This window comes from Micropterus salmoides, unplaced genomic scaffold (assembly GCF_014851395.1).
Source record: "Micropterus salmoides isolate LMB-PRFRI ecotype aquatic unplaced genomic scaffold, ASM1485139v1 Ms_hic_scaffold_5, whole genome shotgun sequence".
Classification (NCBI taxonomy): Eukaryota; Metazoa; Chordata; class Actinopteri; order Centrarchiformes; family Centrarchidae; genus Micropterus; species Micropterus salmoides.
Window position 1 is genome coordinate 36,907,727 of NW_024044237.1, and position 24,602 is coordinate 36,932,328.

Genomic DNA, 24,602 nt, shown 5'->3' on the forward strand with positions numbered 1-24,602 from the left:
GGTCAAAGTAACATCACAACATCTACGACGTGTTAAATTCAGGCGGTGTACGTAAATCACAAGACATTTAACACAAATTATGATCCCAGCAAGGCTCGTCACCAAAGAGGTCTAACATACTCGAAGAGTCATCAGAGTTGCAAACAAAACATTTATTAAGTCCAGAAATCAAACCCAAACATCCATCCGTCCATCGTCAACCGCTTATCTTGCATACAGGGTCGTGGGGGGCTGGAGCCAATCCCAGCTGGCATCGAGCGAAAGGCGGGGTCCAAACTGGACAGGTCGCCAGTCCATCGCAGCAAACCCAAACATTCCAAACAAAACATAGTCTGATGAGCCGGCCATTATTAAGAATAGAAAGGGAAGCCGTCCCACAAAGGGCCGTAGGATCTGGATTCCTCCTCCTGCCCTAAACCATCGTTAAACTGAACCCAACCAAACTGAAATAAAGCCACAAAAACAGGACTACCGGACCCATCAGAACAAAAAGAAACAGTCGGGAAAGTCCAAATATTCAAAATTGTAGTCCAAAGTAAATCAACAATAATCGGTAGTAATCTTGACTCATTACCGTTGACGGGAATGTTGCCCAACAACATTGCTCTAAAAGTTGCTCCGTGTATCATCAGCTTTATGCCTGTCGTTTTGGGACAAAGGACAATTGACCCTTCGCTAAGCCACGCCCCGAATACACAGCTGGCCAATCACAGCCAGGTCCGACACTTTCATGGCTGCGCTCCAGTGACGCTAATGCAAAAACAGTCATTTTCTAGCTTTCTTTTAGCTGTATTTTTCTCAGATCTGGTCAAACGCTGTTCCTGGAGGATCGTGTAATAGTTACAGCAGCTACCCAGAGAGGCTGAAAGGAGAAGGACGATTTATTCTCTTTCAAAACCTGAAATAAATCCAGAAACATGGCGGTTGTGGACGCTAGCTAGCTTCCTACTGAATGTAACGTAATAAAGCCCGACTGTTGCTGTAACTGCTTGTTAATGATTGTAATAATGAACAGAGGCCGAGCGGCTGTACAGGAACACTGTTGATCCTTCATATAATTGTCTTTTGTCTCAATCGTAGGGGGATGCGATGGTTCACTTACTGTGTGATCGGTGGGCTTTAGCTTCTATCTTTCATTTTTTTTCAGTCTGTTTGAGTCAGTTTGAGTCTGACAGCCTGAATAAAACCTTCTAATATATAATGCAACTGCAAAACTGTCTGCTTCTTCCTGAGATCGCTTTTTCCAACAAATTTTACAATATTTCCTCGGGGAATGCCGTAATAAACAGTGGCAGCACCGACAGTTTGTCGGACTTAGCAAGAGTAACTAAGGGGGAGGGGCTTAGTGATGGGTCAATTGGCCTATTGTTGTTTAGGTCTGAAGACGTGTTGGAAATTAGATTAGATTTCAGGATAACCGTCTGCCGTCTGTTGCCTACCATCTCACTCTCAATGCTGCTGAGAACAAAAGTTGCCTCGCCTGAGCTGCTGAAAACGTGCTGGAGAAAAAACCTGCTCTTGTTGACAAACTGAGACCGCTGTTATGGCGAGTTTTGCCTGCCTGCCGAGAATTGCATGCTCCTCCAAATAATGCTTTTAAACGCTGTAATATTCTTTGTGGGCTTCATCATTGATGACAGATGATTTGAAGTACATATTTTATGAAATGGAGTCTTTAATATTTTAATACACTCAGTAGAAGCACCATTCCTTGACATTCAGTAAATATATGTGGTGATAATGCTGTTTGATCAGTGAGCACAGCAAATTGTCTGAGAAGGACCCAAAGAGGGGGACGCATAATTCGGCAGATCAAATTGTGTAGGCTACCTGCCGAGATTTGCATCCACCTCTTTTCTCAGCATAAATGACCGTTATCACCCATGAGGTGCGTGCAGTTCTCGGCAGGCAGGCAGAATTCGGCACAACACCGGCTGACTCAAACATGAATTTCTTGTTGTGGTCAAAATTCGGCTTTCAGCACCGCGTTGAATCGTCCCGTCGATCGCTGCGGGACAGAGAGAGTAAAGGCTGCTGCTGTGTTAACTTTACTGTTTTCCAATAAAATTTTCTTTTCCCCAGGATTGCTTTTAGGCCTCAGCGGGATTATAAAAAGTCTATTGACTCCCAGTAGTAAAAAACACTTTAAACTGTGGATAAACTGCTGTGTGGGGAGATGAGCGGAGGCTGGTGACGGAGCAGGGCTGCGTTTATTTATGGTACAATAAAGCGAAAGAGACGACGGAGGGGTGGGCGGCGGGGGGGTTTCTTGTCTGCGGGGCTGAAGGAGTCAGACGCCATGCGTTCATCACATGCTACAAAGGGCATTTTGTTCTTCTTCTTTGCATGTTATAGGGGTTAAACATCATGGCGGGGAGGTTAATTTCATATGAGCAACATCTAAGCGTTAAGTCTATAAACAGCACAGAAGCTGCTGCTGTAGGCTTGAAATAACACTTTAACTTTATTTATTATCTCAGTAGGGCACTTGGTTCTGCAGCAAGACAGAGTTGTAGGAAAGACATGGAGACAAGAACATGGATATGTAAATAAGCCTACAATTCAACAGCCATATGTAGAAACATACAAACATAGTCAGCAGTGTCCGTCATAAACAAAAAAAAGGGATGGGCTACCCCTGAAATGATGTTATAATATAATCAACAAACAGAAGACGTCATAATACTGTAAGAGTTGTACCTTTATGGGATTGGAAATGGGGACACATAAGGTAGCACTTTTCAATAGGGTTTTGGGCTTGACGCTGAGATTGCCATACCTGCAAGTTACAGAGAATGTTAAGAAAGACTTATCGTACGATTGTACGATTTGTAAAGTCTTATCAACATGGAACGAAGGCGGCACAGTGGTTGTTGGCCCTGTCATTGTTGATATTCCGAAGTCAGATGGACTAAAGTGACAGCTTCTATTAGGATCCCATCCATCCATCCATCGTCAACCGCTTATCCTGCGTACAGGGTCGCGGGGGGGCTGGAGCCAATCCCAGCTGGCATCGGGCGTTGGCGGGGTACACCCTGGACATTTCGCCAGTCCATCGCAGGGCCACACATAGAAGAACAACCACTCATGCTCACACTCACACCTTAGAATTTAGGGTCACCAATTAACCTAGACTGCATGTCTTTGGACAGTGGGAGGAAGCCGGAGCACTCGGAGAGAACCCACGCAGACACGGGGAGAACATGCAAACTCCGTCTTGCTGTGAGGCCACCGTGCTAACCACTGCACCACCGTGCCGCCCTCTATTAGGATCCCTTCCCGTGTTAATAAAAGTCAGCTTGTAATTCATCTCAGATCTCAGTTGTGCTTCCTCTTGGCCATGTTCTTGTAGTAAGAAAAAAAATTGCTTTGATTTAACCAGGAAGGCCCTTGAGATTGAAATCTCTTTTCTGAGGGAGACCGGGTCGAGACTGCACACCAGTTACAATTTAAATAGGAATAAAAACACAGTCAAGTCAAACAAATATCACATATAAACGTAGGGGACTAAAACGAAGAGTCACATCTTTCACTTACGTGCAGTTTTAACATGGCTTAAAATTCATTTAATGGAACAAAATAATTTTGAGCCAGCTCAGTGAAAAGCATTGAAACCGGGTGAGAGAGCCCAAGATAGCACCTGTTGTTCATTTACTACTTTTCCCTTAATGAATTTGCAAATCGGGTCATTTCAGATTTATTGTGCAAAGAAATTGGAGGGTAAAATGCAAATACATTTATTTACTACACGCAGTGTGATCTAACAGGCCTAAACGCAGTTTCATGTGAGCGCAACAGCTTCTGTATTTAATACGTTTGACAGGAAGGTGCAAACCGCCGAGTGTTGCAGAGATGGCTGCTGTTATCGATGTGAGAAGAAAACACAGAGAAATTAACAATATTAGATAATATTATTCTATATCCAATATATAGAAATACAAATATTTTATTTATTCAGTGAACTGTATGAAACAAATTGTTTATTTTTTGTATTTTCCTTTAGCTTTGGCAAAACTGTTGTTTTAACATTCATGCCAATAAAGCAAATTTCGTTTCAATCTTTTCTCCGTGAGATGGGAGAATTTAGAAAGTTGCGTGGCGCTGCGGAGAGCAGCCAGCTGCAGATATTTACATGTGCATTACTCTGGTTTGTAGACGTGTTGCAACAGAAAGAGTATTGTGTACATAAATATGTAAATTGACAATATAAAATAAAGAACAACAACAATTAAAAATTAACAACAAGTAGCCTGCACAAGTTTCTTCCTGGCTAACAAGTTAAAACCTTCAGTCCCTTTCACCAACGCAAGATTAGCCACAAGAAGTAATTTGTGTAACAGATGCTGACTAAATGCACATGTTCTGCACGTGTCTACGATATTTGGCACACTTAGCAGATCAGGTGCAGATCTAGACCCGGACCCCTTTACCGTCCTCTTCTGGATTTATTCAATTTCTACAGTCTCCAAAGCTGCAAAACAAGTTATTGCATTTCCCATCTTGCTTGCAAGAAGCCTCGTTCTCCTTAAATGGACAGATTCTTCCCCACCCATAATATATGGATTCGGGAGATTCTGCTGTGCATCAGGCTCGAGAGGATCAGGTTCCCTAAAGAGAATCCACAAAACATGGCAACCCTTTTTAGAACATTTTGATTCCCCGAATACCAGGGAAGAAACCACAGAGCTTGCACCCCCTCAATGAGGACCATAGAAACGACAATAAAACTACTTGAAGACGTTTCGAGGCTTCTTCGGTTCTGACTGGCAGACAGCAAATTACCGCCATTTAACCTCTGTTGTCGTTGTCAGTGGCGGTCCGGCCATCTGGAGTACCAGGACGAATCCCGGTGGGCCGCCTTCCTTAGCCTATACTTATGTACTAACAATGAAAAAGCTGGCAGACGGTTGAGCGCACAACGTTGTCATGTGCTTCTTGTGTTTCCCAGGTCTGGACACTGACCATTGATGGGGAAACTTGATATGAGGGTTGTGACACACACTCGCTCTGCTTTAATCTCGAGAAGCTGCAGAGATGCAGTCGCTCTTCATTCAACTTACACTATAAATTTCCAGCTAAACTGAGGCTTTTTGAAGACTCTTCTCTCTCTCTCCCTCTTTCTTTGTGTGGTTCATCAACAGTGACAAATTATCCGGAAGTCCCGTGAGGTGCAGACGACTCGGCACAGCACCAGTGAAGCTGGAGCTCCGTCTCCTCAGCAAGTGTTCCTCTGCTGCCACCGCACACGCTAACGCCTACACATGCGCACTGACGCCCCGGGGTTAGGGTTACAATTTAGGATTTATTTACACTTTAAAAACCTTTAAACTTCCGTGAGCACAGCTGAGGGCCCCTCTCCATTCATTAGATTGGACAATGGGGAACAAACGCAAATGATGTCGGGCACAAGTTTTTTTACATGTTATTGGGGGTCAGCCCTAGTCTACATATAGATACGGAGGTCCGGACCTCAGTGTGTGTTCCGCAGCCTTTTTGTCATTACAGTTTTTATTTATTTAAACACACAAAGACATACAGTCAAACTCGAAAATAAACACAGACCCCAACATCAGCAGGCAGTATATCCAGCATACAACCCCATACAAGACCTCCTGCAAATCGACATTTCCTTTTTGAAGCAACCAAAATAGACATTCAGCACCATGTCTACATATTTTTCCATATGCCCCATCTATAGAAAGAAACGTGTTCTTCTTCGTTGTTAATTCTAGCCAACATGCGTTCGTATGATGCAACTTCTGACATCATTTCCATCCATTTTTTAACAGCTGGGGCGACTGCACTCTTCCATACTCTGAGAATTATTCAAGCGGCTGTGACCATCCCAACTTTTAAAACCCCTCATTCATATTTAGATATATTTGACATTTCTGTTTGGTCCCCTAACAAACACAGTCTTGGTGACACAGGCGCCACCACACCCAGCCGCTTACTCACATGTGCTTTCTCCCAAAACAGGTGGACCAGTTTACATCCCCAAATTACATGCAAAAATGGCTCTATTTCACTCTGACACTTCCAACATAGAGTATTTCCTATGTAGCCCATTCTATATAATTTTGAAGGGGTGAAATAAAATGTATGAATTATCTTGTACCGAATAAATTTCCCCTTCGCCTCTCTCATGTGTTTCCCTGTATTTTATATATATATATATATAGAGAAGATATTTAACCAATCCTCCTCACTCAGATCACACCGTAGGTCTTTCTGCCAAATGATCCTCAGATTTTTACACACATCTTCTCGTATACCATTAAATGTCTTGTAGAATATGGCTGCTCTGAGTGTTATATTAGGAAGGTCCAAAAAATAGACCCTTTGTGATACCGTCTCTTATTTGTAAATATTTCCAAAATTACCTTTTTTACTTTTTAAGGACATGAACACTCCATCCACACACAGCTCACTTATTTTGCGTATCCCTCTCACAAGCCATTGATTCCAGTAAACAGGTTTCTTCCCAATACGTATGGCTGGGTTACAGCATAGAGCAGCGGTTCTTAACCTGGGGGTTGTGAACGGAATCACTTTGGGTGGACACTGTAAGTAATTTGCACTGTTTAATCCAGCAGGTGGCGGTGATGCCAGCCGCTATAACGCCAAAAAAGAATCAGACAGAAAGCGCTTTGCAGGTTTGAAAGTACGAGGCGCAGAACGAGGGCTTTTCTTGGTTGAATTTAGGAAAGAGCAAAGCCCTGCGGTTTTTTAATGTTGCTAGGCAACCACCCAATCAGCTGTGCTGTCAGTCTAATCAAAGATTATAGCGCCAGCGATCTGTAATCTTTGGTTTGCCGCTAATTAACTGTCATATTAGCAGAAACTGGATCACAACTCACAGATCTGTGTCTTTTGTTGCTAAAACATCTGCTTTAACAAAAAGGGGGGGGGGGGGGGGGGCTGCCAGAAAGGTTAAGAACCCCTGAAAGGTTAAGAACCCCTGAAAGGTTAAGAACCCCTGAAAGGTTAAGAACCCCTGAAAGGTTAAGAACCCCTGCCATAGAGAGGCGTAAATACCAGTTTCTCTCCAGACTGCTTTTAGAATAAGACAACACTGGGTTTGAAAAATAATTATGTCCAGAGGTTGTTACTCCATGTGAGAGCTTCAAACAGGCTAGTTAGTTCCCTTTCAAATTTGATCCAGCTCAGCTCCTGATCCAATGTTTTATCATTCTAGACATTGCTTACGTTAGGTAGACCCATACCTCTTCTTTATATTAGTCCTTGGTTAAAAGTCTTTGATAATTCTATCATACTGTTAAACAGCTGTGGTGCTATATTAACTGGCAACATCATGGAGACAGAATTGAACTGTGGTGCAACCACCATTTTAATTACATTCATTTTCCCCATTTATCCAGGTTCATTTTTATTTTCTGTAGGAGTGGTTCCATATTTAAGAGCATTATTTCATCCAGATTTGTATTGAGTTGAACGCCTGAAGGTAGAAACTTGACAGCCTTTTTAAAGTAGTACTGCCATAGTGATCGATGGCTGTGATGCTGCTAAGTGGTTCTAATAGAGGCTCATGAGCAGGGTGGCCGTGGTGGAGTATACGGTGGGCCGGTCTGGACCCGTTTTTTACTCCCAGTCCGTCCCTGGTCAAGATGATCGATACCAAGGCGAAACATCTCTGAGTATCTTCAGCTTAGACGCCTGATTTCCACCTTCCTTGGATAACAACAGACCTTAAAAACACACAAGGTTGCACACCTTAGACACAGTGAGGTCCTTCAGCTGCTTTTTAAGGTCGTCCACAGTCCGGCTTTGGTCAGAGGCTGTACGTGTGTGTTTGTTGTTTGGAGGGTTGGATGCATATGTAATTCCCTATCGCCAGTTTAACGATGGGAAGGTAGCAGGACTGCGTGTTCTGATGTTCAGCTCCGAGCAGAAACACCTGAGTTTCCTGCAGCCTCAGTCGGCTGCTGCTGTAAATATTGAACAGCGTGTGTTTGCTCTGTTGTCGAGCCGCTCTGCTGTTTACTGAACCTCGTCTGTTCACACACTGATCCAATTCACCGCTGACTGCTTTGTGCAGTTTCTTTTCTTTTCAGAACTGCCGGGGGGGGGGGTTCATCACACAGGTATCGATGGAAACGTGTGGTGATAAAACTTTAATCCTTCAAACCTTCATGAAAGAAACAGCAGATATTTTATCTGACTGCAGAAACAGTCCAGTGTATTCAGAACCAGTTGTTTCCACATGATGCTGATGTTGTTCCTGCTCTGGATGCAAATGCGCTCTGTGACGCATTGAAATGATTCAGACTAGAAAAGAAGAGCTGCTGGTGATCAAGAGTCAACGCTGCTGCCGAACAAACAAAATCTAACTGCATCCAGCGGCTGTTTAAAATGGTGTTTGTTCCTGTTCATGATGGTAGTTATGCAACTTCTATGCTTCAGTGTGGTTATATTAGAATATTATGACAGTATTTTAACCAAATATTCACAGTCAGACAAATTACAGAGATCAAGTACAACTCATGAGGACGTTTATATCCTCGTATTTAAAGCATTCCCCAAAACACAGTTAGTCGGTCAGTTAGTCTCTGAAGCTTGTTCTGCTGCTTCATTTTCCACCTTCAGGGTGATAAAGACAGACATCAGATTTATCAGGAGGGGTTTAATATTCTCAGATGTCTTTAAATGAATCATTGCTTGAACCTGCTGGTGTGTTCACGCTGGAGTCTCTGTGCTCTGGAAGGGTTTGAACCAGGAGAGCTCAAGGGTTTCAGGATTTTACTGCCTTCAAGTTGTGTTTTTTTGTCAGAATAAGAAATGATAGCTGTTCGTGTTATTTAGCTCATGAGAGGCTGTGTGTGCGCTGCGTTTCGCATTACAACCCGTGAACTCAGAGCTCCCCTTGTAAACTCAGTTAACTCAGATTGTTTATCCGCTCGACGACAGTGTGTAGCTGTGTACAGCAGCAGATATACAGTCTGTGAGTGTGATCTCATGGCTCATTGAATCTTTTGTCCCTGGCGGCATTTTCCTGATTATCCACTGAGCAGCCTGTTATTATAAATCACTCTGTGTGTGTTTTGTGTGTATTGTGTTGAATGTGTGTCTTCACAGGAAGGCAAACTGTTCATGGTGATAACCTTGTCTCCTCCTCCCACTCTCTTCCTCCTCCTCCTCCTCCTCCTCAGGTGGAGGACGAAGCAGAACCTGGACTACTGTTTCCTGATGATGTACGCTCAGACTAAAGGAACTTACTACGTCCAGGTAGGCGAGTCAGCTTGACCGTCCAACATCCTGTCTCCCAACTCCTCACGTGTGGGTCAGTTTTTTTGATGTGGTGCCTTTTGCGTCCCCGGTACAAATCATGTTGTATTTATTTCAACAAATATTAGTTCCATTAGGTTTTTCATGTAAGGTTAATTGTTATTAATTAGAATTGAGTTGAGATTGGCTTCTAAGTTGTTTTATTTACATTTTGAAAGCTTTGGTTTAAGAGGTACTATGGGATGTTGCCATGTCCCCAGTGTTGATCATTCAACTTAGATCTAAAAATTACTTATGTCTTTCCAAATGTTTCATTATTATCTCATTTTCCTGTTCAAAATCTATTTAATCAAATGTTTTTATCAAAATTGTTAACTGTTGTACCAAAAAAATAAGGTTTTATGTTTGTCCCCGGTGCCCATTAACTGCCCCTTTAAGTGGAAAAAAATATTTTTTTACTGGCATCAATCTCATTAGGTGACCTGGTGACATCACACCAGCGCTGTGTGCTTTTCCAGCTCTCTTACCATCTGATTTTGACATTTTTATTAAGTCAGTTTAATGTGTTTGAACATAACGTGTCCAGCCTGTCCTAAGTTTTGAGGGGATCAATCAAATTAAATAGTTTCAAAAATTGTATTGAAGGTTATGCTACTTATTAAGCTCACACAGGCAGGTGAAAGACTAACGTTTGCTCAAAATGTCCTCCCTGTTAGTTTTTCAACATGGTGGACATATATATAGTGTATATCTATATACTGGTGATTTGTCCACCCTGTTATGTTGGTATTTTTATATCAGTCTATTGAAATGACCAAATATTAAGTGTATATTTGTATTTACATGAAGATACAGAAGGGATTGACTATACAGATGTTGAGTAATTCTTATTGTAATTTTCTTGAGAAAGAAGAAAAATACGTCCCCTTATCATAATGTGCGCTTGTTTTTCTCAATATAGGCGGAGCCTGCGCTGTTTAAAAATGATTTTATTGACAAACAAATATCTAATAAGATTAAGGGACATGTGATTTCTATAAAAATGTAATTTTAGTAGCAATCCTGCCCTGAAAACACTTTTAAACAGTTATGTCTAAGTCCTTAACAGGGTGGACGTTTCCCGCGTGTCACATGTTGTTAATATATCTATATTTAATACAATAAAGGTTCCTGAGCTGAACCAATATGTTTTTCATGAAGTTAGATATTTCCTTTACATAATAGAACTTTAAAATATAGGAACATCAACTATTTCTTTTTTCCAAGTTAGGAAGTCCAAAAAAATGACCCATGTGGACCCTTGGTCGAGACCCCTGGGTACGCTTTAGAGTTGTTTTTCGACGTTTAGGGCTCCGCAGTCAAGTTAGCAACAATAAATATGCAACGTCGGGTTAGACTTTCAAAATAATTGAGTTTCACCGATAGGGCCATGTTGAGTTTTTGCAACCAGCGGCACCGGACGTGACCATATTTGGACGAGACGGTGGAGCTAACGGCCATGTGCAGAGCTAGCTAGCTTGCTAAGCTAGGTGCTTCTGTAATTCACCTTAACAGGGCTGATAATTTTGTCTAGAGAACAACAGGCTAAAAACTAAATGTGCTCAGCAGAGAAAGTGAACGGCCTACTCCTGATAAGGTTTTTCAGCGGCGCTGGTTAAGTTTACTCAGTACCGTGGGTACAAGTCACTTTATCCTGATTGGCAGGTCGCCATGGTAGAGACCTGTCAATCAGCTTGTAGCCCCGCCCTAAAGCCTCCCCTGCTTCCTGGTCTCTGTTCCTCTAAACAGGACCATAATTTACTAAATGAACATCATGCTGTGTTGAAGAAGACTTCTTTTTATGTCTGTGATCTGTCACTGTCGATCCTATAACGTCAAAACTAACATACAAGGACGAGTTTATTAAAGTTGGATTCACCAAAGCAATTCGGAATGGAGAGGTGATGCTTCTGTGTGTAATATGTGGTGAAGCGCTCAGTAATGAGGGTTTTAAAAAGAATAAATTGGACAGGTATCTCCAAGCTAAACGTTCGCTGCATTTTTTTTCTTTGCAAAGAAGAATCCATCAATTTGGCACAACATACTTGTAAGAATCTGGCTTTCCGACAAAAAAACAATTCAGAAACTGACTAAATCTCAGCATGACCTCAGAATGGCACTTTCAAAACTTTTCAGGCCAGGTCAAACCAGTGCTTCTGAGATTCTGAAAGAATCAAAATGGTTTGTCATTTATATGAAATCATGTTAAAATATCCAATAGAGGTTGTAATATCCATACTGGTTGAAATGAACAGTTTGATAGCAGCCTACATCCTGACTTAGAGGAAATAAAAGACTGGCCTATTTATTGACGTTTTACTGTAATTACCTCTCGTAGAAATAGCAGTAATAGTAACATGAGTCTAATCCTCTTCACATCATTATAAATCTCTGAATATTTTTGAGCTCATGACCTCAGTGCCAGTTACAACCTGAATACGATACGTTCCTCTCCACACATAAATAAATAATAATAAATAAAATAAACTGGTGGTGTAAAACTTCAGTAGAGTTTCACTCAGCTGATGTCACCGTTAGTATTTAATAAATCAGGACGGCCATTAAACGAAAAAGTGCCTCTGATGTGATTCTGCTGCTGCTGCTGTGTGGAGCTGATGAAACTGTTGCATTGTGGGTGGACTGACGTGGACGTTAATGGAGCTGTCTCTGGGGCTTCATCTCACAGTCTTTGTTCCCTTTAAAGATGAAGAAGAAGAAGAAGAAGAGTTTTGCATCATAAAACTTAGAGCAGGTGGTGAAGTGAACTAAACTGTGAACTCACCTGTGGAAGGTTCATAAAGAAAGATTTTCTTCTCCTTCATACCGGAAAATCTAATTAGAGAGAGAGAGAGAGAGCGTATGACACATAATGGATTAAGCAGCAAAAACCTCAGAACAGGAACAACCACAACAACAACAACAAATGAGCTGAACATAATTTTAATAAATGAACCCATACAGGCCTTTTCTCCACTGAGACTAGAATAAAGGTGCTCCTCGGCAGAACAGATTTTACTTTCATGTTTTCACAGACACGTCATTCAGCCGGATAATCAAAACAATAGTAATACAACAAATTTTAAATCTTTTTTTTTTATTAAAAGCACATTACAAACAACCAGCTGCATTGACATCAACTTCATTACTTGCAATAATTTTCAGTGCTTTCAGCAAAGTCCGTGTGAGGAGGTGGATGGATGGATGAGTGAAGTAAACTCAGGACTCTAGCTCAGGAAACCGAGGTTCAAATGAAAGAAAGTCAAAGGTGACATGTTTTAAGTTAAATAACATTTTGTAGATGACTTACATCACGTGACTTGCGTAACGTACTTATTTAAACCCACATCATACATCTCCGAGGGAAATATTGCACTTTTAACTCCACTACATTTGTCTGACAGCTGGAGTTACTTTTCAGGTAAAGATTTTTTTTACAGTCCATAACTCTGAAAACAAATGTGTGTATCAGTTTTTCTTTTCTCCTTTCATGTTAATCATTTATCTTCAGATGTACAGTATCTCACCGAAGTGAGTCCATCCCTCACATTTTTGTAAATATGTGATTCTATCTTTTCATGTTTCAGCACTGAAGAAATGACACTTTGCTCCAATGTAAAGTAGTGAGCGTACAGCTTGTATAACAGTGTAAAGTAGTGAGCGTACAGCTTGTATAACAGTGTAAAGTAGTGAGCGTGCAGCTTGTATAACAGTGTAAAGTAGTGAGCGTACAGCTTGTATAACAGTGTAAAGTAGTGAGCGTACAGCTTGTATAACAGTGTAAAGTAGTGAGCGTACAGCTTGTATAACAGTGTAAAGTAGTGAGCGTGCAGCTTGTATAACAGTGTAAAGTAGTGCAGCTTGTATAACAGTGTAAAGTAGTGAGCGTGCAGCTTGTATAACAGTGTAAAGTAGTGAGCGTACAGCTTGTATAACAGTGTAAAGTAGTGAGCGTGCAGCTTGTATAACAGTGTAAAGTAGTGAGCGTACAGCTTGTATAACAGTGTAAAGTAGTGAGCGTACAGCTTGTATAACAGTGTAAAGTAGTGAGCGTGCAGCTTGTATAACAGTGTAAAGTAGTGAGCGTACAGCTTGTATAACAGTGTAAAGTAGTGAGCGTACAGCTTGTATAACAGTGTAAAGTAGTGAGCATGCAGCTTGTATAACAGTGTAAAGTAGTGAGCGTACAGCTTGTATAACAGTGTAAAGTAGTGAGCGTGCAGCTTGTATAACAGTGTAAAGTAGTGAGCGTGCAGCTTGTATAACAGTGTAAAGTAGTGAGCGTGCAGCTTGTATAACAGTGTAAAGTAGTGAGCGTGCAGCTTGTATAACAGTGTAAAGTAGTGAGCGTACAGCTTGTATAACAGTGTAAAGTAGTGAGCGTACAGCTTGTATAACAGTGTAAAGTAGTGAGCGTACAGCTTGTATAACAGTGTAAAGTAGTGAGCGTACAGCTTGTATAACAGTGTAAAGTAGTGCAGCTTGTATAACAGTGTAAAGTAGTGAGCGTGCAGCTTGTATAACAGTGTAAAGTAGTGAGCGTACAGCTTGTATAACAGTGTAAAGTAGTGAGCGTACAGCTTGTATAACAGTGTAAAGTAGTGAGCGTACAGCTTGTATAACAGTGTAAAGTAGTGAGCGTGCAGCTTGTATAACAGTGTAAAGTAGTGAGCGTACAGCTTGTATAACAGTGTAAAGTAGTGAGCGTGTAGCTTGTATAACAGTGTAAAGTAGTGAGCGTACAGCTTGTATAACAGTGTAAAGTAGTGAGCGTACAGCTTGTATAACAGTGTAAAGTAGTGAGCGTGCAGCTTGTATAACAGTGTAAAGTAGTGAGCGTACAGCTTGTATAACAGTGTAAAGTAGTGAGCGTGCAGCTTGTATAACAGTGTAAAGTAGTGAGCGTGCAGCTTGTATAACAGTGTAAAGTAGTGAGGTGTGTTTGGGGTTGTAATTATGTTGGAATGCTTCCCTGCATCTCTGAATGGAGGGGATCATGCTCTGCTTGTGCCGGCAGCACTCCTGCAACCCCAGACCAGGACACTCCCACCACCATGCTGGACTGTAGGCAGGACACACTTGTCTTTGTACTCCTCACCTGGTTGCCACCAGACACGCTTGACACAATATGAACCCAATACGTTTATCTTGGTCTCATCAGACCACAGGACATGGTTCCAGTAATCCATGTTCTCAGTCTGCTTGTCTTCAGCAAAGTGTTTGCGGGTTTTCTTGTGCATCATCTTTAGAAGAGGCTTCCTTCTGGGACGACAGCCATGCAGTGTGCGGCGTATGTGCTGAGCCCTGACAGGCTGACCCCCCACCCCTTCAACGTGTCAGTGTCATTTCTACAGTGTTGAAACATGAACAGATAGAACCAGATATTTTTAGAAATGTGAGGGGTGGACTCACTTTTGTGAGATACTCTATATATGTGACCCTTAATATTAGTGCCTGAGATGAATGTTGCTAATGTCAAAACATAAAAGACGTGTAGCTTTTCCTCGTCTGCCTGAAGGAAAACTGTTTTCAGTCGTTTTCACAAGCAGGACTTTCTGAAGATTAATGCTGTTGATGATCTGCAACTTTGACCTTGAATGCAGCTCTCCCTGCCGGTGCTGAACTGGGTTGTTTTTCTGGCTATTTTTCTGGTAATGGAGCAATCTCACCGCCAGCAGAGACGGCGCTTCGGCTGCTCCCGCAAGAAGCGTTTTGACAGGACCTCAGAGCCAGACTCGCTGCTCTGACACCTAAACTCGTTCTGAACTTTGCAAAGTTCTTCCTGGGTGACGTGTAGTGACGGGAGGTGGAGGGGGTAATTACTGCATGTCGACTCCCCTGGGACTAAAGTGGAAGATGTCTGTCAGGAAGCTGCCGTCTATGGCTGCATAACCACAGCGTCTTCTGCAGACTTCAGCGCTGCCATGAGATCAGGAAGCAAAATGTTGAGGATATTTTTTACTAGAAAGGAGAATTTGTGCATCACAGTGGAAAATTAGATAATTGATTTATTATCCTGTCCTCAAACCTCATGTGTCTTTCTGTCTGTGTGAGAATGTGGTTTCAAAGACGTTATTCCTATTTGCTGCAGTTTTCTGTTCATCTGCCGTTTACTTTTAACCATCAGGGATTTTTCCCATCTAAAGTAACGTTAAAAACAAGTCACCACACCTTCAGAAATGTGTGTTTTCTTTTATTTAATTAAGTTAAGGTAACTAAAACCACTTGGCTGGTTTCACTTAAACACCTGTTTTCATAAACAAAATGCTCCTATATGTCACAAAAAGGTCTGAAAAATGAGTCCAGATTTGTGTATCGGGATTCAGGACTGAGTTTCTTTTTCTTTCCGCTCCCATTAATCATCTCACAACCCCTCAGATTTATTTGGGGACTCTTTAGAGGGGCCAGACCCCTAGGTTGGGAACCACTCGACTCGATTAGTCAGGGAGTACATTTAGCTGAGAATACATCAGTACTTTTACTTCAGTATGGTTTTAAATGTACTTGTAATGGAGTATTTCTACATGTTTGTATTTGTACTTTTACTGAAGTTAAGGATCTGAGTATTTCTTCCACCACTGTCTCTCTCTCTCTCTCTTACAGCTAGAGGACGACATAGTCGCTCGTCCAAACTACTTCACCACCATGAAGAACTTTGCTTTGCAGCAGCCGTCGGAGGAGTGGATGATCCTGGAGTTTTCTCAGCTCGGCTTCATCGGTCAGTCGCCGCTGTTTTTACCATGAAAATAATAATGATAATATTGATCCTCGTTATCATAATGAGCAGAGAGGATGTGCATGTTCAGCGCGAAACATCTGAACACAGAGCTGAATAAGATTCCTCTCAGTCAGATCACGGCTGGGAAGTCTCGGTCCTACTTGTTTCCTGGAGATTGGGTTTTGCCGCCAGTTGGTCGACATCTTTGTCGTAATTTGGTCAAAGAAGCAGAACTGAAGGTGGCAACTTCTCTGTGGACGGAGCAGAGTAGGGTCGCAGCTGTCGATTGTTTTAAAAATCCAGTATTCTACAGATTATTCCATCCATTCATCGAGTAATCGGTTAAGAAATGTACGTTCTAACCCAAACACACGGACTCACCCTTCTCAAATCACGTCTTCTTCACTGGTCCACAGTGTCATCACGTTGTACGCTGTATATAGTTACATGGATTAAACGAAGCATCAGTTGCAGTAGTAAAGTAATATAGAACCTGTCTCTTTAAATAAGGCCGGTATCTCTGTCTGTCTGTATTTTGATATTATCCAATCAATCTCACGCGTGACGGCAAGTGTGTTGCTGCAGACCCAAGGACATTGAGTGTACTGTTTGGTGCAATATATGCAGAATTAATACAGTTCAATGCGAGCTACTCAGCTCTGTAACAGCAAGGGCGGGGTCATGTTTGCAGGGGGCGGGGCTTATGTGCTCCAATGTGGTAGTGAATTATTGAAACAGTTAGTGTCACCACGCAGGTTTGATATACGTTAGAATGTGTTGAAATGTGGCGCTAAGAGTTTTATGAAGTGCGAAGGAAGCGCTGAATGAAACTAATGTGAGATCTAAAACGCGCAGGGAGGCGTCACTTCGGCTATATGATAAAGATAACACTTTACACTTTACAAGACCCCTCTGATTCTACTGCACTATTAGTACTTTTACTCTGGTACATTTTGCTGATGGTACATACATACTTTTACTAAAGTAATATTTTGAATGCAGAACTTTTACTTGAGTATTTCTACTGAAGGAAAAGCTCTAAATACTTCTTCCACCACTGCTGAAAAGTGAATAGGTTGACCTTTCAGATCAGAAAGGTCAAGAACGAACTGCGATGTTGAAAAGTTTCCGTGAAGCAGTGAGGTGAGGAGGTCTTCCAGCTGTGCAGACCTCCATCTGACGGTTTAATCAAACCAGCAGATTAACTGAAGCGCCGACCTCCGTCTGATCTCCTTTCTAATTATTCTGTCAAGGCTAATCAATGACGTCTGTCCTCCCGGATCCAATCAGCCGACGCTGGCATGTGGAACGCAGACGTTACTCTGCTGGAACCACAAGCTGATCTGATTTTTCCTCAGAACTGTTTCCAGTTGGGACAGATGGAGGCCGGACCGCCGGTTCGAAAGATAGAAATCAGAAAGGTCGTTGGGCTTTAGATATCTGTGAACGGAAACGGCTGATATCAGATACTCAATACTGAACCCCCTGAGAGGGACCTTCCCAAATACAAGATATCCGCTGCTGTCACGTATGCTTGAAAGTAAACACTTAATCGACATCCTGGATTCACATGCACAAGTCTGGAAAATGTGCCGAATGGAGCTGAAACGATGAGTCGATTGCTCGCCGAAGGAAAAAAGATGCTTTCTGTGACAGTAAACTATTGATATTATTAATATATTTTGGCTTTTAGTCTGTTGGTCAGAAAAAACAAGACATTTGAGGACATCACCATGATAACTGTTAAGACTCATAAAGGCTTAAGACTTGCTTTTGTACATACTCAAAGACGCTTTGCGGGGGAAAGATGAAAGTAATTGGTTAAAAAAAGAAAAGAAGGGGAGAGAGGGGAAGGAAGTTAACCGGGGAAAGCAGTCTTGAAAAGGTTTTGAGGGCCTGTTTAAAGGTTGCATGGAGTCAACCTGTCGGATGTGGCGAGGGAGGGCGTTCCAGAGCGAAAAAGGGCCTGGCACCCCAGGTCCAGCACTTTGTCCTGATGGTTTTAATCAGGGTGTGAGTTATACTCAACTTATTTTTCAGGTCAAAAAGAAAACCCAGTACAGCGCAGGAGCGGGCCTCAGCAAACTAGAATCTTTCAAAGCTCACAATATCCTTGCTTATTTAACTAATGTGTGCAGTCTGTAGATGATGAAAAATCAGATTCATCACACGACAACTTTTGCATTCAGAGGTCACTATTCTACAGTGAAACTGTCATGAAGTCAGACCCACAACAGCAGACCATCAGACCCACACAATGCTGAACCAGAACCACAGACTCTATCATAAAATCCAGTCTGCAGTGTCATCTCTAATTCCTAACTCTTGTCATTTCAAGTTTTAAGTTTCAACTTTGTTTTAGCAAATATCTCCTTTCCTCCTGCTCACGTTGGCTGCGAATGAAACGTAATCTGCGTTCAGTAAAGCGGTTGTCATGCACTGTTATATAAAATATTAACAGAGTACGGTCTAGACCTGCTCTATTTAAAAAGTGCAATGAGAAGCCTTTTGTTATGAATTGGCGCTATAGAAAAAACAAACCTGGACTTTAAGATTTACCTGGGCAGGTAAAATCCTGAATTCCAGAGTGAAAACAAATATCGTGCTTGTTGTAGAAAGACTCACAAAATACTTCAAACTAAATAAACTTTATATTGATTGTAAAAATGCGAATCTACAATAACTAATCCTCAGTTTCACTGCTGACGCCTGAGCACCCGTGTTGGCCAAAAAAGTCAAATAAATGCTGATTACCAAAGTTTAGCGTGTTAAAGAAGCTAGTTAGCTAACTGCTGACATTAACCTGCAGCGTCTCCACCAGCGCGTGATGCTCTGACTGGAGCAGCTGCCGCCGCGACTGACGCAGACGGACAAGACGTTCGTCTAACGCCAGTGTTAGGAAATGGTACGGTCCGTTTTAGGGGTGTCAGAAATCGTATTTCATGATCCTTGAATATAAGGCATGAATATGGGAAATACATTTTAATATTTATAATGACAGGTATGAAAGACACCCCCCTTGTTTTTGCCTCCTTTGGGGGGGTCCAAGCCTTCAGTAGGGGGCTCAGACCCCCCCAATCCCCCCCCCCGTAATTCAAACCATGGTTTTAATGTTGTTGCGTCTGTAACGGGAGTTTCCAGCGTGGTGCAGTGAAGGCTCAGACCAGGACATCTGTTCTCTCTCTCTCTCTCTGACAACAGACGTAAAACACAAAATCCTCCGCTCAGTTGTGCCGTTACAACTTCAGCCCCTGCCCAAGTTAAATGACGTGGGGAACGTAATCGCAGAATACCTCTTCTCTGTTTGCCTCTTCTCTGAAGTAGAACAAAAGGGAAGAGATAACGGTGGGTTTATAGAGAGGCGTCCCCTGAAAGTTAACGTAGGGATACAGAATATAAATCACAAACACCGGAGGTCTAATATGTCAGGTTTTAACTGTTTACATAGAATATTGTTATAATATTACCGGAGGCGACGAGTGGAGGTGTGGTGGGGGAGGAGGTCGGAGAGGTAGGGCGGGGCCAGTTTGTCTAAGGCTTTGTAGCTGATGAGTTGAGTTGGATAGCAAGCGGAGTTCTGGACGTCAGCTTATTGACGCTTATTGAGGATTTTGTGAGGTGAAGCGCGGAGGATGCTGTCGCGGTAGTCGAGTCTGCACGAGGGCGTAGATGAGTGTTTCTGCAGCAGTAAAGGAGAAGGAAGGCCGCAGGTGGACGATGTTCTTGAGGTGGAAGAAGGTAGTTTTTGTGACCTGGTTGACGTAGGGCAAGAAGGAGAGGGTTAAAGATGATTCCAAGGTTGCTGACGTGGGTGGAGGGGGTGACGACAGAGCCGTCGATGTTGGTGCATGAAGACTGGATTAAAACTTTTAATAAAACAAACAAAAATAAAATGACTAAAACTAAATAAACTGTTTGACTAAAATAGTGAAACATGGCAATTAAAAATAAAAATAGCTGAGCTGTTTTGTTACTGGACTCCACAAATATAGGAAAACAAGCCCCCCCCCCCTCACACACACACACACACAGCCACGCACATCAAAATTACCCAGCATCATTTTCTTCCCATGAGGCTTTGCAGCTCCACTTCCCTCTAATAGGTCCCTGAGTGCTCAGCCCGTCGTTACCGAGGCCGAGGGCAGAAGAATGAAACGCATCTCGTTGTCCCTGCAGAGTCAGTCAGCAGCTGAACAACAAACCAGCGCTTCTTTAAAACGACACCAATTCAGCTCCAACAGCAAAATCCCTCAAACTCCAGGAGATAAAGGAACTGTCTTATACTTTCACAGCCTTAACAAAGAATCGATCGGGGCCCCAGAGGGGCCAAAATCAGGCAAACAAATATATAAAAAGAGCAGGCAAATAATCCATAGGAAGTCAGAAAAAATCAGGCAAAAGGTCAAAAACACAGAAAACACCAAAGACAACAAGTGACAGAATGACAAAGGAAGCACACGGACTACATACACATATAATAAATACACGAGAGAGAGGTGAAAGTCATTGGGGCAGGACTTTGAATCAAACTGTTTTATTTTGATAAAGGGTGTGTATATAGACAGAAAAGGAAATGAAAAAAACTACAACAAAATAAACACATAAATGAATGAATGAATAGAACAGAAGTAAAATTCTGTATATAATATTTTCCCAAATATTGGATGTCTTTAATGCTCACTTATTTTTTAAAGATGCCAATAGAAAAATATATTTTTTTAAGGTTAAAAATAAAATTGTGTTTGGAAGAAACTTGTAATGTTTGAGTTTAATGTTTACCCAGAAGACATAACCAATTAAAAAATAAAACCATATTATGAGTTCCCCATATTAATAAAGAGATTTGTGACCAACATGAAAAAGTACAATCATAAAATAAAAGAAATAATTTACAAAAAGAACATAAAGGGGAGACATCGGGTCGAAACTTGTGAATAAATTCATTGCAAGGATAAAATCTGTGTAAAATCTTAATCTGATTCTGTCCAGACTGTTTTATTAATGTTCGGGAAAACTGCTTTCCAGCGATGAAGGCAAACTGGAAGACTATGAAGAGAGTTGAAACCCCTTCTAATAGGCGCGTTACTACAAGAGCCTTCCCGCCAAGAAAGCTGAGGTTCATCAAAGAAGCTTTAATGAGAGATGAATTTATAAAGCCTCCTCTCGTGTCTTTGTGTTCGCTCGTTCACCTGTATTTCCTGTTTTGCCACGCCCTGATTAGTTTCACCTGTCCCCTCGCTATCTCCACCTCTTGTGTATTTAAGTCTGTCTATTCTCTTTGTCAAGTGTCATGCGTCGATGTCTTTTGACTCACGTTCAAGCTGTTCTTCTTACGTTAGTGTCGTGTTTTCTGGATTTTCCGTGTCCCCTTGAACGTTGCCTGGTTCTGGTCTTTTGATTGTAGATTTGTTTGCTTGTGCTGGACTGCTTTCCTGTTTTTGATCTCTGCCAGCCTTCTCTCATCGCTGTAAGTTTTTGCCTCAGCTGTGGTTTAATAAATCACTCAACTGCATCTGTTCTGCCTCCGGTGTCTGCAGCTGCTATTCATAGACGACGGGCGTAGCGTCACCCGCCACGACCGCTTTGAAGCGTCGAGTTTGGCATTTTGGCCATCATCATCTTGGTTTTTTGGAACCAGATGTGACTGGACGTAATCCTGTTTGTTTTGATTTCCACGTTGATGCTTTTCTTTCTTTGAAGACTTTTCTTTCTGAGAAAATAAATTATTTTAACGTTTAAGCGGACATGATGATGTGTTTTAACCTTGTGTTTCTGCGTGCTTTGGAAACCTACAGATGGTTTCCACCAAAAGCACCCAGGACTTTTAGTCCCAGGATCTACTTTTCAAGGAACTAAAAGGTCAATTTCAGCCCACTGTTATTTATGTTTCCAGCACGGTCTGATGACTTGCAAAGATCGGGCAAATTAACCAGCTGATTCATGTTCTTACTCTGACGTAAGCCGTACAGAGCGACGGACAGACATCATTATTTAGTACCATTATTTCAACCTCCTGAAAAAATAAAGACAAAGATAAAGATGCTGTTAAAACATCGACAAACATGCAGCCTAGACGTCTGGAAAAATAACACTTTTCTATCAAACACAGGCCAGTTTAAATGTCGATATAAGAGACACTAAGACGTTGGCGCCTTCTGGAACAGCCATAAAACACAAGAACTATTTGGGGGAAATTCCTCCAATAAGCAGCTTCCGTCTTATTATAAAACATTAGCCGTTAATTGTTTAGCAGTAATGAGGTAAAACATTAGTATTGAGTCCAGAGAAAGCAGTCTGAGCTAACAGATCATGTTCAGTCTGAACACCGGCTCCCTCTCTGCTCGAGGCGTCGCTTCCTCCATCAAAAGAAATTAAACATTTTAAGTGTGAATTATTGATTTGACTAACTGCAGTGGAGAAAACAATCAATTATGTCATTATGTGTGTTATATTCTGCCGGCTGCTGAAACCCTCAGGGACGCACACTCGCTCATCGCAGAGGAATCCAATCTGATTTTTATTTATTGGCTTAACTGGAGAATTTGATTATTAAAGAATCACACGTGCAGAGCAGAAAACATTTTACAGCTGGAAAATAAATCCCTATTTCTGTTTTGTGATTCCCCCGCTGTATGAGGCTGATGAAACCGTTGCATTGTGGGTATTGTGACAGTGAAGTTAATGGAGGCGTGTGGGTCGGTTCGCCCCTTCATCCCACAGTCTTTGTTCTTTTTAAAGAGGCTCCGACATCAAGTCAATGTGACAATAAAATAATAATGTAGATAATAACTGTGATAATACTTAACTTTCATGTTGTGGTTTGAATTAAAAAAATGCTTCACACTGAAAAGAAACAGTGATGATGAAATCTGGACAAAACACACGCCTCATAAAATACATTTAAAGCACCAGAAAACTGTCATCAGCCTCTTAATATGATTCATAAAGCAGCAACAGGAGACCTGAGAGGTTTTAATCCCATTTTGCTTCTGAAGTTTGAGAGAGAAGAGGATCCTTGATTGATCCACAGATCAGATGCAGGTGTTGCAGCAGCACAAAGACAGAAATGTACAGATAGATAGGGTAAAGTAAAAAAGAAATAATAAAAACTATTCAAGAACTATGAAACTTTAATATTACAAGGTAAACAGTACGCACAGTACGCACGACCAGTGTTCCCCTAATACTGCAGTACTGTCTCAACCAAATAATATAATATATATGGACATCATATAGTATATAATACAATACAACAGTAATAAAATCAGTGAATTGACCCGGGCTACATTTGGGACAGGCCTTTAAAAACCTTTTGCAAAAAAGAGAAACAGTTTATCTATTTAAAACAGTATGAATATTACTTGTAGAAAAATGATCAAATAATATTAAACACACTGAAGGTAGCAGCGTAAGGAAAACAGCAGGCTGCAGGATGAGAGAAGTTATGCGTTTATTAGTCCGAATGCGTTCCTGTTAACTGAAGTTTTACGGTAGTATAATTTAGAATCACGGTAGTTTATTATTATACAACACAAGGTTGTACAATCGATTGAAAGTTTGTAGTCCCTCAAGCTACACACGAATATGGTAACATTAAAATGATCTCTTCATTTTATTTACATATGGGTGTGATTAGTGGGAAACCGGACCTTTAGGACCATCCGTGAGCCAAAGCCGGGCCAACATGGCTCCTATGTCCCGCCTCTCTTTCCTCTCCTCAGGGCGATGCCGGGCCCAGTCTGATCTGACTCGGCGGATGGCCTCGTGGTCCGCTCTGCTCTTTACTCCAAATCTACTCCACATCGTTCTTTTCCGATGACGGTGTTTCTGTCGCAAAGCACGGGAGGCAAAATATAATTTAAGGTGACACGTGTTCTTGCTGCCGTGATCTTTGACCTGCTCAGTGTTCCTGATGATGTCGCTAAAGGCCGAAACAGAGATTACACACCTGAACCAGAACCTGAACCAGAACCAGAACTAACCGCTCATGTCTGTCATCATGCATCATGTAGCTGCACTGTTTTGAGGCTGCAGTTCAAACTGGGTTTTTGATTGTTTTCCTGTAAGTTTGCAGGTTTACCGCAGCTTGAAAACATGTTTTTACTTCACCTCTGATGGATGCAGGAACAAGTACTTTGTCCCGTCTCACTGGTTCCCTGTCTCATCTTTATTCTGCATCTGTATTATAAATGTGTGCAATATAAAAGGCGGGATTCCTTCTGCTGCTTCAGAGAAGAGCGGAAACAAATATGAAAAACTAGTTTTGCTGTTGAAATGAAAAACGCAAAATTAAAATTTATGAACATTCCCAAGTGAATTTCAGGCTAAAATAGACTTGAATCATAAAGATGGCTGAGGGCAATCAGCTGACCGACTAACTGACTAGTAGATTTTATATGTTCTGTTGGGTAGTTAGGTTTTTACATTGTCATGTAAACATTCGAGATGTAGCGGAGCAGAAGTAGTGAGGGTTGTTAAATGGAAATACTCAAGTCTCTCGCCCAGATAGAATACGTTACAGCCGCTGCAGCCGGTTCAGCTGAAGCTTTTACTGCACAGACTCAAAACTGTTTCTACCTACTAGTAGGGATGCACCGAAAAC

General features: G+C 41.7%; 1 protein-coding gene across 2 annotated transcripts in view; it reads left to right on the plus strand.

Moving 5' to 3' along the window:
• mgat4b (alpha-1,3-mannosyl-glycoprotein 4-beta-N-acetylglucosaminyltransferase B) overlaps positions 1 to 24,602 on the plus strand; it is a 167,103-nt gene that overhangs the window by 112,007 nt on the left and 30,494 nt on the right. For both annotated transcript variants that reach the window (XM_038700192.1, XM_038700193.1), the window contains exons 7-8: positions 9,171 to 9,246; positions 15,886 to 16,000. In XM_038700192.1, the coding sequence (XP_038556120.1) occupies positions 9,171 to 9,246; positions 15,886 to 16,000 (191 nt within the window). The remainder of the gene's footprint in view (positions 1 to 9,170; positions 9,247 to 15,885; positions 16,001 to 24,602) is intronic.